Source organism: Canis lupus, chromosome 20, assembly GCF_048164855.1.
Source record: "Canis lupus baileyi chromosome 20, mCanLup2.hap1, whole genome shotgun sequence".
NCBI classification, from domain to species: Eukaryota; Metazoa; Chordata; class Mammalia; order Carnivora; family Canidae; genus Canis; species Canis lupus.
The window spans coordinates 2,874,669-2,890,087 of record NC_132857.1 but is presented as its reverse complement, the minus strand read 5'-3'; the positions used below and the strand labels follow the sequence as shown (position 1 = coordinate 2,890,087).

Below are 15,419 nucleotides of genomic sequence, written 5' to 3'. Positions count from 1 at the left end.
TTTTTCAGTCTTTATTGAATTTAAAAATGATACATCAAATTCCAATTCATAAATGTGGTTATTCTTGTTCTCTAGTTTACCACCTATTAATTTCTTTCTTTTCTAAAGATTTTGTTAAAGCATGTGTATTTATAAATACGTATCTATATATAATACACACACACACTATATATATATATATATATATATATATATTTCTGAATTTCTGATCATTATTAGTCAACTTTGCTCACTTATGCAGTAGGTGAGAACTGATATGTTATTTCAGAGATTTCAAATGTCCCCACTACTAAAAATGTTTTATTTCTTAAATGCCAGAAAGGTTCATTCCTTTGCTTAAGAGCTATTACAATTCAAATCTTATGCATACCTTAGTGCCAACAAGTCAATAACATATTTTCCTAATATCACCAGAAGCAAGACAAAGAGGCTGTGAACAAACTCTGTTTGTGTGTGGGAAGTGATTAGGGAAGAAGTAACAAGATTATGCTATCAAGGATTTTAAAAGATTTAGGGCAAAACTGGAGGGCAAAATATGAAGATAACACCTGATCCTTTTTTTTTTCATGGGGCCAGCACTTGTACCACACTCCCAAGCCATTTATTTCCACTGCCGTTGAGCAATGAAGGCCTTGGTTACACTCATACACCAAAGCTTAATGGGCAATAAAATATCAGGCCAATTGCCAGTCAAGTATCTATAATTTTTTTTTTGGTAAAGATGTATTTATTTATTTATTCATTTATTTATTTATTTATTTATTTATTTATTTATTTATTTAAGAGAGAGACAGAGTGTGTGTGAGAGAGAAAGCATGAGTAGGGTGAGGGACAGAGAGAGAAGCAGGCTCTCTGCTTAGGAAGGAGCCTGATGCAGGGTTTGATCTCAGGACTCTGAAATCATGACCTGAGCCAAAGGCAGACGCTTAACCAACTGAGCCACCCAAGCACCCCAAATATCTATAGTTATTTGGCTCCAGTTTACCAGTAAAGCTGATTTAAAACAAAACTGGATATTAAAATGCAGCATGGGTTATATGGGCCAGGTCTCCTCAACATATAGGGTAAAATTCCTTTTAGAAGTTTACTGAGATTCGGCCACTGCTTGGATCAATATACAATAGTTTTCTGAACATTAAAATGAGGATCTATTCATCCATTCCTCTGCAATCATCCATTCTCAAAAGTATACTTGAGACATTTTCATTATCAGAATTGATGCTATATCAGAAACCGTGATGCCAAACACCCCATATTCTTCAATAACCAGATTTAAAGCTTCTGGTATACCTACCTCCCCACTAACAACAATTAGCCAAAGTGTTTACTTTTCAAAAGCATCAAGAGAAGCCAGAAGACAGTAGACTATTTCCAGTACGTTGAGAGAAAATATTTAAAATCTAGAGTTGTATGCCCAGTTAAAAAGAAAAAATGAAATCTAGAGTCGTATGTCCAAAGGGATTGTATTTTTAACATAAACATTATCTCTAAGCTTCATCAATTAGATTATATCACAGATCCACAGGTAGAATTAATTGTATCTATTTTCTTTCTTTTTTATTGAAGTGTGACTGACATACGTTTCATTAGTTTCAGGTGTACAATGTAATGATTCAACGTTTGTTTACTATATTCCCAAATGATCACCACAATAAGTCTAGTTAACATCTGTCATCATCATAGTTATGATTTTTCTTCTTGCGATGGAAACTTTTAAGGTGTATTCTCTTATTAACTTTCAAATACAGTATTAACTATAGTCATCATATTGTACCTTATATCCCCAACATTTACCTATTTTATAACTGGAAACGTGTACCTTTTGACTTCACCCATTTCAACCACTGCCACCCTCTGCCTCTGGCAACCCCCAACTTGTTCTCTGTATTTATGAGCTTGGTTTTTTAGCTTTATTATTTTTTAGATTCCACATATAAGAGAGATCACATGCTATTTATCTTTCTCTATCTGACTGATCTCAGCATAATATTCCTTTCATTCTTTTTTATGGCTGATATATATATCATATATATATATATATATGATATATATATATCATATATATATATGTCATATTTTCTTTTTTTTAAAGATTTTATTTATTTATTCATGACAGACAGAGAGAGGCAGAGACACAGGCAGAGGGAGAACCAGGCTCCCTATAGGGAGCCCGATGTGGGACTCGATCCCCCTGGAATCACACCCGGGGCCAAAGGCGGCGCCAAACTGCTGGGCCACTGGGGCTGCCCTAGGTCATATTTTCCTTATCCATTCAACTATCAGGGGACACTTAGGTTGTTTCCACATCTTGGTTATGCAGCTATGAACACGAGGGTACCACATATCTTTTCAAGTTAGTGTTTTCATTTCCTTTGGATATATTTCCCCAGAAGTGGATTTGCTGGATCATACGATAGTTCTATTTTTAATCTTCTGAGGAACCTCCACCCTGTTTTCCATAGAGCCTATACCAATTTACATTCCTACTAAGAGTGCCCAAGAGCTCCCTTTTTTCTACACATGCTCTCTAATACTTGTTATTTCTTGTTTATTTGACAGCAGCCATTCCAATAGGTATGAGGTGACAGTTCATTGTGGTTTTCATTTGCATTTCCCTGATGATTAGTTATAATGAGCATCTTTTCATGTACTGGTTGGCTGTCGGTAGGTCTTCTTTAGAAAAATGTTTATTCAGATCCTCTGCTCATTTTTTAATCTGATTAGTTCCTTTGCTGTTGAGTTTTATGATTTCTCTATATGTTTTGGACATTAGGCTTCATCAGATATATTTTCTTTCATCTGAAATATAAGGCAGCCAATAAAAGAAACCATGATATCTCCTTAATTTCTAAAGTGACAATGTTTTAAAGATATAAGAATTTTACTACAACCTGTACTGTTCCATCTTTAGAGTTGGAGAAGAAGAAAAGTATGCTCTGAATTCAACAGAGTGTCAGTTAGGTTAAAGCATATATGGGATCTCATGAATTCCAATATAGCTTACATGATCAGGAATATAAATGCATTCTTTTACAGTAAGACAAAAACTCAATCTCTGAAAAGTCCAATTTTTTTTCTTAGTAACCTAAGTAAATTCAATTACTTGGTTTATCTATACCCAGTATATTTGCTGCTTTTAAACCTCTGTTTTATTCCTTCAAAATCATATAGAATTTTTGTAGCTCTCAAATCTGGTAAGAATTCTTCATTTTTCTTGCTTCCTATAAAATAATAACTATTTTCAGAAAATCTGTTATTGTGAATCAAGTTACAAAATTTTTCATTTTGTTATCTGAAAACTAGTCTTTCCACTTTTGACTATATTATTTTTATTTTAATGCTTTTCAATGTGTTTAAATACATATCTTCACTGAAGTAGCTTCGGCAGAAATCAAGGGCCATTTGATTAATGAGCTCCAGAACTCTCTTCTGACCACCTGGTACATATTATACAAGGACTCTGTGGAAAATGCTGTTTTTAAGGAAAATACCAGGGATAAATTAAGAAAATAAAAAAATAAGGCAACTTGATCATCCAAAAGAAAATCCCAACTGTGTCTCCCATCTAATTTTTATTAGTCATTTTTTTTTAATTTTTATTTATTTATGACAGTCACACAGTGAGAGAGAGAGAGGCAGAGACACAGGCAGAGGGAGAAGCAGGCTCCATGCACCGGGAGCCCGATGTGGGATTTGATCCCGGGTCTCCAGGATCGCACCCTGGGCCAAAGGCAGGCGCCAAACCGCTGCGCCACCCAGGGATCCCTCCCATCTAACTTTTATGTTATAGGACATGATTTTTTGAAACTCCTAGGTCTCCGAACATTTGTACTAAATCAGGATCTCAATGTAGCTATAGTGGGATCCACCCTACAAACAACCGAATCTGATCCAGCAGCATTCCTTATTAAACACTTACTATGCATAAAGCAAGAACACCTACTCTGTATCTTAAACTATCACATAGTGGAACATGACTTAAAAAAATGAAAAAAAAAAAATATGGCCCAACTTCCCACTACCATGCAGATTTATTGCACTGGTTACAAAAAAAAGACCAGATAAAATGTTCGTAACTCAAAATTCTTACTACGTTGATAATGGGGAGATTTTTTTATCATCTTCACATAAAAGTAAGCATGGTATTCATGCACCAAATACTGGACAATGAATCATAAATAATGAATGCTTGTGCCAATTTTTTTTTAGGTTTCTTCCCTATAGAAGAGATACGATGCTAATAATTCTGCACACTTACTTACTCCAGCTATGGGAAAGAGTCCATCTCTTTCGGCTTGTTTTCACTGATGCCAAATTTTTCTTTATATAGAAGATACATTTATGATCATACAGTAGACCTGTCAACTCAGAACACTATTTAATATGTATTATAAATTCTTTAAAGAGACCCCTGTATGTATGCTCTTCAGTTTTCCACTGCTTTTGCCAAAACAACTGCTAGAAACATCATGTGACAGCTTCTGCCAAGAGAAAAGTAGTAGAGATATTTTGGACCACACCACGGTCTTGGGATGGCTTAACAGGAGTTAAAGGTCTAAGCTTGTCCAGATACCATACATTCCCCTCGAGGTCCACTCCCTATGGTGAGCACAGGAACAGAAAATAAATGGCAGATTTTTCTCCCCCAAATTGCAGCACAACTCAAATTTCTATATTGTTTCTCTCAGACACTGTGGCAGGGCTTCTTTAACCAGGTAACACGCTCAGCACCTGTGAAAGCCAACTGGGAACTATCAAAGATGCCAAAGAAACGTTCAACAAAGCCAACACACAGACGGCACATAAAGGAAAACCACAGAACGTGGCTGTTAAAAGCAAATGAGAGCAGAAAAGATAAACTAGAGAGATATCAAAGGAACACTTTTTTTTTCCCCCCTGTGCCTGTTTTAGGGATGTCCATAGATAGACAAAGAATTCCACAAATTTAGATTCAGGGACAAGGGGATCATCAAAAAGCCAAATACTTATTTACTCCAGTTGTCTTAAATATATTTCTCCAGGGGAAGCTCGTCTGCGATTATCTTCATGAACTCTCTTGCATTCAGGAGGTGGTACAAGTCAATATTTAGATGGAATCTGACTTTATTGGCTTTATGCCTTACAAAAATCATTAGTTTAATGTCCTGCGGATTCTTGTAGAGAATTCATTCTGTAGCTTTTAACTATGCGGTCGTTTAATAGTTTAATTATTCAGCTGAATGTACATGCATTGCCTGTTCTCCAAATGCTACGTTATACTTACTAAAGATAAGTCCGTGTAATCCAATTAGATACTGACATTCCCTCATTTGTACTTGGAAATATCTTAGATTTATATACAACTGAAATGTAGGTTGGCTCTTTTTAAGATTGGGTAAGAACTGAAAAACCCAATTAGAAATCACTAAAACACTATCCGAAGCATGGTTATGGAAAAGAGATGATAAGACAGGAGAGGAACTCAGAAAACACAGCAAAGAGAGAACTCTTTAAAAATAATAAAGATGAGGGGCACCTGGGTGGCTCAGCAATTGAGCATCTGCCTTTGGGGCTCAGGTTGTGACCCCGGGGTCCTGGGACCGAGTCCCGCGTTGGGCTCCCTGCATGGAGCCTGCTTCTCCCTCGGCCTGTGTCTCTGCCTCTCTCTCTGCATCTCTCATGGATAAATAAATAAAATCTTTAAAAAATAATAATAATAATAATAAAGATGATAAAAAGGTCAAATCAATTCTTAAAAAAAAAAAACCCAACTCCTAAAAATGGTTTATTTGCTTTTCTTTAGCTTTGTTATAAAATCTAAATTATGTTACTGTTTGTGTCGTTTCCAAAGAAGAAAAGGAAAGAATGGAATAGGAAATAGGATACAAGCTATGTTAGACCAAGTGCTGCTTTCCTCGCCCAACCGAACCCATGCTCTTGGGCCTCCATCTTCAATTTAAGACCAAGAATAAGAAAAATTATTACAGATGTCAGAGAAGACATAAAGATAATATTTGTGGGCATTTAGTTTCCAGTTGATGATAATTGGTGAGTTTAGTGTGTAGAATCGGATTTTAGATTTTAGCTGGTCAGGACATGATTTGCCTTCACTCTTTCCAGCTCGAATGCTTTGCTCTGCTCACTCTAGTTCTGTAATTAAAGGAAAGGACGCAGCTAAAAAAGGTAGGAGGCAGCTTGTATTTCACGCTGAGGCGCCTGAAATGGCCTATAATCCTCTGAACTCAAGTTGTTTCTCTCCAATTTCCTTCTGTTGAAGGCATTCCCTGCATCTCAGAGGAACACCCCTTTGCTGGCTGTGAGTAATCATCCTATGAACTCAGCCGTGCTAGCACCTCCTCCGGGAAGCCTTCCGTGGCTCTCCCCCTTCCCCCTCTATGGGTTTGTCTCCTCACTTCCAGAGAACACAGGCATTGAAGGATGAGAAAAACTTGGTTGAGAGAAAGGCCTCCTCGCATTTGTCCACGACATGTTAGCTTTTTGACTGCATCATCTTTTTTGCCTCTTTTTTTCCTTCTAGTTTACCTACGACGGGCAGTGGGGGAGGTAATGGACTTCCTCCAGGAAGACAGCTGAAGCCTTCACAGGTGTCCACGACCTGATTCATCGATTATTAGATAATAAATTCACTCTTCCATAGAAGCTATTTAACGCCCTAAATATATTAGTACACAGTAATGAAAATACATGGAAATCCCAAAAGAGCAAAGTTAATGGACTCTATCATATCCGTTAGAACAGCAAAGGGCAAAGAAACCTGGTGAGTAAGTATAAAGGAGCAAGGGCCAGTAGCAAAAGTCAAAATGGCCCCAAAATTAAATTGAAATGGGAAAAATACGACAGAGACATCTTTGGTTCTATCAAATGGCATCGTCTAAAAAATGCCCAGATTTCATAGCTCACGAGTGAAAGGAAAGAAAGGAGGAAACAGGGAATTTGCTTTTTGGCTGGAATTCATCAGGACTTAAAACGGGTAAAGAGGGACGTATTTTTAATGATCTCCTGATGTATTCTGAGTCATGCACTGCTTAGGATGGGGTGTTAGTGAGGAGAATGTCACCCCAATATTTGGCTCACGTGGTATAGTCTTGTCCTTCCCTAAGGTCAAGGGGCTCAGAGCAGACATTCGTGGCAAACGTTCAAGGTGGGGAGCGTGCCTCCGTGACGTGGGGGCTGCGACCACTGAGAAATGTCATTATGGGGACCCCCCAGGGGGCTCAGCGGTTGAGCACCTGCCTTGGGCCCAGGTCGTGACTCCGGGGTCCGGAGTTCGAGTTCTGCATTAGGTCCCCGCATGGAGCCTGCTTCTCCCTCTGCCTGGGTCTCTGCCCCTCTCTCTCTATCTCTCTCTCTGTGTCTGTCTCTCGTGAATAGATAAATAAAATCTTTAAAAGAAGAGCTGTCCTGTAATCACGTGGCCCCGTACTTCAGAGCAGAGGCCTTGGGACCAAAAGTGGCTTTGAAATCTGGACCTGCCACCTGCCAGGTAGGCGACCTGGGCCAGGGTCCGTGTCCACCAGACGAGGACGACGGCAGCGCCTGCCCGCAGCACAGGCCGGGCCAGCAGGACGCACCAGGCATCTAGCCCGCCGCCCGCCGCCCGCCACCGCACCTGTCACGGCCTCCCGGGGCATTCAAGGCAACACAATTTACACGACTATTGCACACCAGGTCCATAATTCACATGCACAATTTGCCACATTGTTCCCCATCTTAGGAGCTTCCGTTTTATTTGCAAGGTCATCATGTAACACCTGGTTTATACCTCATTGAAACCCAGACGGGTCACTCCACGCGCATGCCCTGGAGCATAGGAACGCGCCTGTGAGCGGGCCCGCCCAATCCACCCACAGAGCGACAGAGATTTTAATGATTTTGTTGTGATTCTACAATCGGGGGGTCAAGCTAGGGGCAGCTGGACGGCGCCGGTCCCGGGACAGAAAGCACTGGGGAGGCAGCCCGCCCCCCCCCCCGCCCCTGCACCCGGCGTGGGTTCTCTCGCTCTCGAGTGAGTGAGAATCAAACTAAGTAAGAGCTTCATATTCCTTCTCAGGGGTCTGGGTTCGGGTAATATAAACCCAAAGCTAAAGGAGCGTGTTCGGCCACGGAGCCAAAGCATCTTCATGCGCTTCCGACGGGACGGCTAGCTGCGTGGGGATGGGGCCCAGGAGGCTCGGGTCTGCAGGGGACCAGAGCGACATGGGTACAGGTAGCAGGGCCCGGCCCGAGGCCCAGGATCGCACCCGCCCCCGTCTGCGCCGCGGCCGCGAGTGGGCCCCAGCTTGTCCCGAGTGTGGGCAGGACGCCCAGGAACCCACCCTGATGGCTACAAGGACTCGCCGGTCACCCGGGGAGCACCTGCGAGGCCCCGCACGGAGCCGGGGTGCAGCCCCTCTGTCTGCAGAGCTCGCCCCTGTCTGCGCCTGCACATCCAGGCGAGACCCCGCACCAGCCTCCACCCCACGCAACCAGCTCATCCGCTGCCGAGGGCTCCCGGACGATTCTGGAAGCACGCGGCCCAGGTGCAGTATCGAGCCCGCAGGAAAGGAAAACCCACGCGGATAGGAAGCGAGCGGGAGGCTCCCACCCCGAGACACGTACCTGCATTCAGGAAGGGCAAGTTCTCTTTCCCGCTCCCACCGTCGGGGGCTGCACATTCACACACCAGCGCGCACTGGGCGAGAACAAAAGGAAAAATAAAAACACGTCAAGGTAATGAAATCAAGAAGGGAAACGCTTCCATTTTGTGGACCAAACCTGAGGCTATGCAGGGGGTTCTGGAAAGTTCTGAACAAGGTCACTTGTTTCGTGAGACTATTTTTAGTTTTGTTCTTTACTATGGATTTGTTTCCTTTGGGATTATTTCCGGGTGCATTAGGTGATCGCGCCGCCTAATTGCAGGAGCTTCGTGGCTCCCGTTAAAACTACCTACAAAACTAAGCAGAAAGCGGAAAGGGACGGTCTCCGTAGAAACCTGTCCCTAGCACATCGCATTTGACAAGCTGGATGGTCCTTTTTTGTTTGTTTGTTTTTTAAGCTGGATGGTTCTAGATTTCTGTCCCCTGGGGTAGCTTTTGGATCAATAAAAAGCAAATTGTTTTCTAGATTTTTAGTAAAATAAATACAAGATAAAAGACATTGTGCCCATCAGGCCGCATAAGGCAAGGGGAAATCTTCGTCTGTGGCAACACAGCGCAAACGCTCGCTCATGAAGTATGAGGACGCTTTATAAATACATTGACCTCTGATTTATAGACCGAGTTAAAAATCGATAACTTGCAAATAAACTGATTCATAGATTAACAGACTAAGCTAGTGGGCTTTTACAGAAGCAACGCTGCCCTGGATGGAGAGCATGGAAGATGGGGCGGCTGGCTCGGGTCACGACCCGGGGTCCGGGGATCGAGTCCCGCCTCGGGCTCCCGGCTCAGGGGGCAGCCTGCTGCTTCCCCTGCTCGTGGATGCTCGCTCTCTCAAAAAAGTAAATAAAATCTTAAAGAAAAAAAGAAAAAGCAAAAGAATGAGACCATATCTGCAGTGCGAAGTGCGGGCGGGCAACCGCGTCCCGGATGATGCAGCGGCAGGTGGTGGCCCAGGGGCCGCAAGAGGTCCACGTCCACACAGACAGACGCCAGCAGGACGGGCACTCTTTTTCCCCCCCACCAATGAGTTTCCTTCTCTGTCTGTAGCCACAAAAAAAGTGGGGCGGTGCTCGTTGGAGGGAAGAGGAGAATGGATTTCTGGAGCTAATGTAGGAGCCATAAACCAATAAATGCAAATAAAAACCAAACAAGCCGAGGAAGCCCCAGCAGCTTCTCCGGTGAAGGAGCCCGAGGGAAGCACGATGGCCTGTCGCGCAGGCTCTGCCCTGAGCCTCGGGGGGCCCGGCTGTTGCCCACCCCCCACCCCCCCCCACCCCCCCACCCCCCGTCCCCGCTGGAGACGCGGCCACCGCCCACCGCCGAGGACAGGACGGCGCGGCTCTCGAGCGCTTTTAGAAGAAACACAAATGATCTAAACGTTGATGGAGGGGTCATTTCTGTGTGTGTATAGCCCGCTCCTGGCCCCCCATGGTAAACACTCATCACATTACTCAGGGATTTAAAAAAAATTTTTTTTAAAATTTTTTTCATTAAGCCTGATCTTTTATTCTTAAGCGGTGATGGGTTGCGGTCTTTTTTTTTTTTTTTAATCTAAATTCAATTAATTAACACACAATGTATAATTAGTTTCAGAGGTAGAGTCAGTGATTCATCAGCTGCATATCATACCCAGTGCTTGTGACGTCACAGCACCCGGTTACCCCGTCCCCCCGCCCCTCCAGCGACCCTCCCTTTATTTCCTAGAATTAAGAGTCTCTTATGCTTTGTCTCCCTCTTTGATTTCATCTTGTTTTATTTTTTTTCCTCTCTTCCACTATGATCCTCTGTTTTGTTTCTTAAATTCCATATACGGGCCTCCCGGGGGGGAGGGAGGCTCAGCGGCCCTTCAGCCCAGGCCATGACCCCGGGGTCCCGGGATCAAGTCCTGCTTCTCCCTCTGCCTGGGTCTCTGCCTCTCTCTCTCTGTGTCTCATGAATAAATAAATAACCTCTTTACAAAAAATTCCACATACGAGTGAGATCACATGATAACTGTCTTTCTCTGGTTGACTGATTTTGCTTAGCATAATACCCGCTGGTTCCATCCAGGAAATTTTCTGATAGGGAAAAATGTGTTCTCGTAATTTCTTTAGTGCTTCCACCGAGGTTCTACTCTACCAAAAGAATGAATAGCTGCAAACAGCTCTTAAAACCTGATGCTGTCTAAATCATTTTCCCGACCAAATGAGAACCCACAGGTGAGCCCTTCCTTTAACCCACAGGTATTCGGAAAATGCACTTCCCAAATCATTTGGGCAATGAGCAGTGATGCTTGGACATACTTAAAATTCCTTATTTCTCTTATTTCCAATATTTCCTCTGCTCTTTTCAGTCCATATAGGGCTGTTAAAATAACCTTTCATAAACTTTATATTCCTCATCCCGGTGTTCTGCTCTAAAATGGATAATGGCCATTTACTGCCCAATCAAATCCAATATTCTCAGATGGGTGTTCAAATCCTTTCACGATCTGTCCCTGCTATCCTTCCACACGATAAGTAGGAGGGTAGCTTTGAGCCATCCTCCTTTCCAAGAAAGGACTGTCCTCTACAACATACAGAAATGGTTTAGATTAAACCTGGTTAGTAAGGAAGTCCATGATTCACAGGGATCGGGCTCTCATCTTGAAGACCTGCTTGTCTACACGGAGGGAGCCCTGCCTTTTCACAATCAAAGTCAACTGTTTTCCAACAGAAAATCCATTATTAACATCCATTATCCACTATCCAATAATAGCATCCATTATTTTACCAAATGGATACAGAAATAGAACTTTCATACACTCGTATCTCCCATCTCACTGAAAGGCAGACATTCAGGATAATTTTAACCCAATAATATTCTTATTTTGCAACTTTACTGCATCTTAAAACTTTACCACTCACAATGCTTTCAAGATTTAAATCCACGGAATAAAAACCGAAGATATCTGATAAACATATATTAAATTAATGCATATTTTTTATCTTTGGACTCAGTAATTATTTTCTTACATTGTTTCCTGAGTGTACTGTGTCACTATTTCAATTGAGTTCTGAAGCCAGGAACCATATTTCTTATTTCCTCAGCCTATTTTATTTATTTATTATTTACCATATTTCTTCAGCCTATTTTATTTATTTATTTGCCATATTTCTTATTTCCTCAGCCTATTTTATTTATTTATTTATTTACCATATTTCTTATTTCCTCAGCCTATTTTATTTATTTATTTATTTGCCATATTTCTTATTTCCTCAGCCCATTTATTTATTTATTTATTTATTTATTTATTTTTTGCAGTTGACCCCAGAGTCATTTTTACACTGTGCTAGATCCTACAGAGAAAGCAAAGGTTAAAATGATTTGGAATCATTAAGCACAGGCTTAAGGGGGCTCCGGCTCCGTATACTGTTTATTGCTACCATCATGAAGGCTATTTGCAGGGTTATATGCCCTTATACCTGGTGTGTTCTCGGTGTAACCATTTGTGATTCTGAACTGGAGTAGCAAACACCACGTGCCGAGGCGCCGTAAGCCTACTGATTTTGACGAGCGCTTTAAAAAACGTCATCTGACGGTAAGTGTGACCAAGAAGAAGAAACATAAGAGAAGAATGAGATGCATGAAGTACGCGTGATGGCGGATAGCGAGACGGATGAAGGACAAAAAAAGGAGAAAGGAGACAGAAAATTTCCGGTAGACGTCGCGGTTTTGGATACTGGGAGAGAAGGCAGATGAGAAGGTGACATTTTGCAAATAGACCGGAAGGAAGCGAGGGCCTGGAGCACACGGTTACCTGCGGAAAACGCTACAAAGGCAGACTGAAAAGCGAAGCAAAGGGCCGGACGTGGAAACGCACCTGGAATGTTAAACGGACGGACAAGAAGGTTGCGATGCCGGATGAAGGTGAGCAAAGAGTGGGCCACGGGGGCCAACACTCGCAGGGCTTTACGTGGGTCACTGGAAGGGTTCGGTGCACACTTTTAGGGAGCGGAGAAGCCACCGGAGGAATGACATGGTCCCTGTTACGTTTTAATAAGCGCCCCGCTGAGAACAGACTATGATGATGGGGGTGGCGGGAAGGCGGCAGGAGGGACATTTAAGAGACGGCTATAAAAACGTCCGTGAAGTCCTAGGAGGGACGGGCCCACAGGTCACCGGGGTCTGGATATATTTATAAAGTCAGGACTTGCTGACACTCCCTGGGAGTGAAAGAGGAAGAAATGAGCCTAAAATGACTCCAAAGATTAAAAAAAAAAATTAAAAAAGACCGGATACCTAATGCAACGTTTCACCTACGCGGCACGCTCTGTGAGACGTCCACGTCACGGTTTCTTTCGTGAATCTTTCTTTCTCCAGCTGTGTGACTTCAGCGCTGTCTCTTCCGTCACTGTGTCGGAGCACATACTGAATAAAACTTCGAGCCGGGGATGCCTGGGGGGCTCGGTCCCTTGGGCGTCGACTCGTGGTTTCCATTCAGGCCGTGACCTCAGCGTCGTGGGATCAGGCCCTGTGATGGGCTCCGCGCTCAGCAGGAGTCTGCTGGCGATCCTCTCCCTCTCCCTCTGCCTTCCCCCCATTCACTTGCCCCTCTTGCTCTCGCTCTCATAAACAAATAGACATGTACGTAAAGACATAAATAAATAAAATATTTTAAAAATGCAGTATTTTATATCAGGGATATTGTCATGAGCTGGATTGTGTTCCTCGAAATTCATTACGTGGAAGCCCCAACACCCGACGGGACGGGATCTGGAGACAGCTTTTGTGGAGGTGATTCAAGTCCAGTGTGATAAGGGTGGGGGGCTCTAACCCAATGTGATAAGGGTTGGGGGCTCTAACCCAATGTGATAAAGGTGGGGGGGCTCTAACCCAATGTGATAAGGGTTGGGGGCTCTAACCCAATGTGATAAGGGTGGGGGGCTCTAACCCAATGTGATAAGGGTGGGGGGCTCTAACCCAATGTGATAAGGTTGGGGGGCTCTAACCCAATGTGATAAGGGTTGGGGGCTCTAACCCAATGTGATAAGGGTGGGGGGCTCTAAGCTAATGTGATAAGGGTGGGGGCTCTAACCCAATGTGATAAGGTTGGGGGTTCTAACCCAATGTGATAAGGGTGGAGCTCTAACCCAATGTGATATGGGTGGGGCTCTAACTCAATGTGATAAGGGTGGGGGCTCTAACCCAATGTGATAAGGTTGGGGGTTCTAACCCAATGTGATAAGGGTGGGGCTCTAACCCAATGTGATATGGGTGGGGCTCTAACCCAATGTGATAAGGGTTGGGGGCTCTAACCCAATGTGATAAGGGTGGGGCTCTAACCCAATGTGATAAAGGTGGGGGGCTCTAACCCAATGTGATAAGGGTGGGGGGCTCTAACCCAATGTGATAAGGGTGGGGGGCTCTAACCCAATGTGATATGGGTGGGGCTCTAACCCAATGTGATAAGGGTGGGGCTCTAACCCAATGTGATAAGGGTGGAGCTCTAACCCTATCGGGCTGCTGTCCTTGTGGGAAGAGGAGGAGACAGCAGAGCTCAGTTGCTGTGCCAAGGGAAGGCCACGGGAGGACATGGCGCGGAGGCAGCACTACGTGGGGCTCTGGAGGGGCACAGCCCTGGGCTTCAAGTTCTCCATTTAGGAAGAGTCTGATTCAACGGGCACAACCTCGTAATAGCAACACAGTAAGGGGCGGCGGGGGGAGCTCTGAGGAGCACAGAGAGCGGCCGGGAAGAGATCTGCAGCCAGCAAGGGAGGCCTCCTCTGCAACGGGAGGCGTTCCTGCCAGTGGTGTCCTACTCCCGGCCTCAGTCCCCCACCGGGCCCCCAGGTCTGGCCTCCTTGATCCTGATGGAAGCTTCCATGAGGTGGTGACCGCTATGCACTATATACAGAACCACAAAGGAAACACGACTAAAGGAAGGGACCCCGTCAGTGGGGCCCAGAGGCACGGATCTCAAGACGACCCGCTGCCCCCACGACAGCCCGTGCATTTCCAGGCAACCCGATTCAGACTCTGGGCCTCCCTGGAACATGTTCATGATCTCCAGCAGCCTGTGAGGGGGAGAAGAACCAGGATCGGCCCAGCTGATAAGGCCCTTGCCTATTCCGGGGCAAAAACAATATTCTTTTTTTTTTTTTTTTTTTTTAATGTTAAGATTCCCCCAAGGATTTCTTCTTTTTTTTTTTTCTCTTGTAAATTTATTTTTTATTGGTGTTCAATTTGCCAACATATAGAATAACACCCAGCACCCATCCCATCAGGTGCCCCCCTCAGTGCCGGTCACCCAGTCACCCCCATTCTTTTGAAGGGTGGTCCTGGCTTTCTTTTGCAAAATCTTTGTTGTGTTAGAGAACCCCCGTCTCCCATGAAGATGCCTCCTAGCACCGCAGATCAAGCATGCTCCACTGAGCCGGGAAGGAAGTCGCCAAAGGCCGTATCATCAGAAGACGCACATTTATGATAAGCAGGGATATATATGGCGGAAATAGAGAATCTTCCCAGATATAAATAGGCAATTGCATTCCTAAGACAGGAATTTCGATTCATACTTAGGTCGCTTCTCTTTGTCAGAGAAAAGAAGGTAAAAATCGCAGACACACATTACTACGCACGGGGCCTCCATCCTCAGCCTCGGGGGCCGCTGCACTTGCGGCAGGTGCGGCCCCTCCTCCAAGGCCCCACGCTGTCCCCGCTCCTCTCCCTGAAATGTCACCGGGCAAGAACATTACCAAATCTCTTCACCTTCACATATAAACGGGATCTAAACTCACAGGCCGTGTGTCTCTAAAGAGGGTT

The 15,419-nt window shown here is 44.1% G+C and overlaps 1 protein-coding gene across 15 annotated transcripts in view; it reads right to left on the bottom strand.

The window, feature by feature from the left end:
- The window catches only part of INPP4B (inositol polyphosphate-4-phosphatase type II B), a 709,031-nt gene that overhangs the window by 186,375 nt on the left and 507,237 nt on the right, over window positions 1-15,419 (bottom strand). For all 15 annotated transcript variants that reach the window (XM_072788249.1, XM_072788250.1, XM_072788263.1 and 12 more), the window contains one exon: window positions 8,599-8,671. In XM_072788249.1, the coding sequence (XP_072644350.1) occupies window positions 8,599-8,671 (73 nt within the window). The remainder of the gene's footprint in view (window positions 1-8,598; window positions 8,672-15,419) is intronic.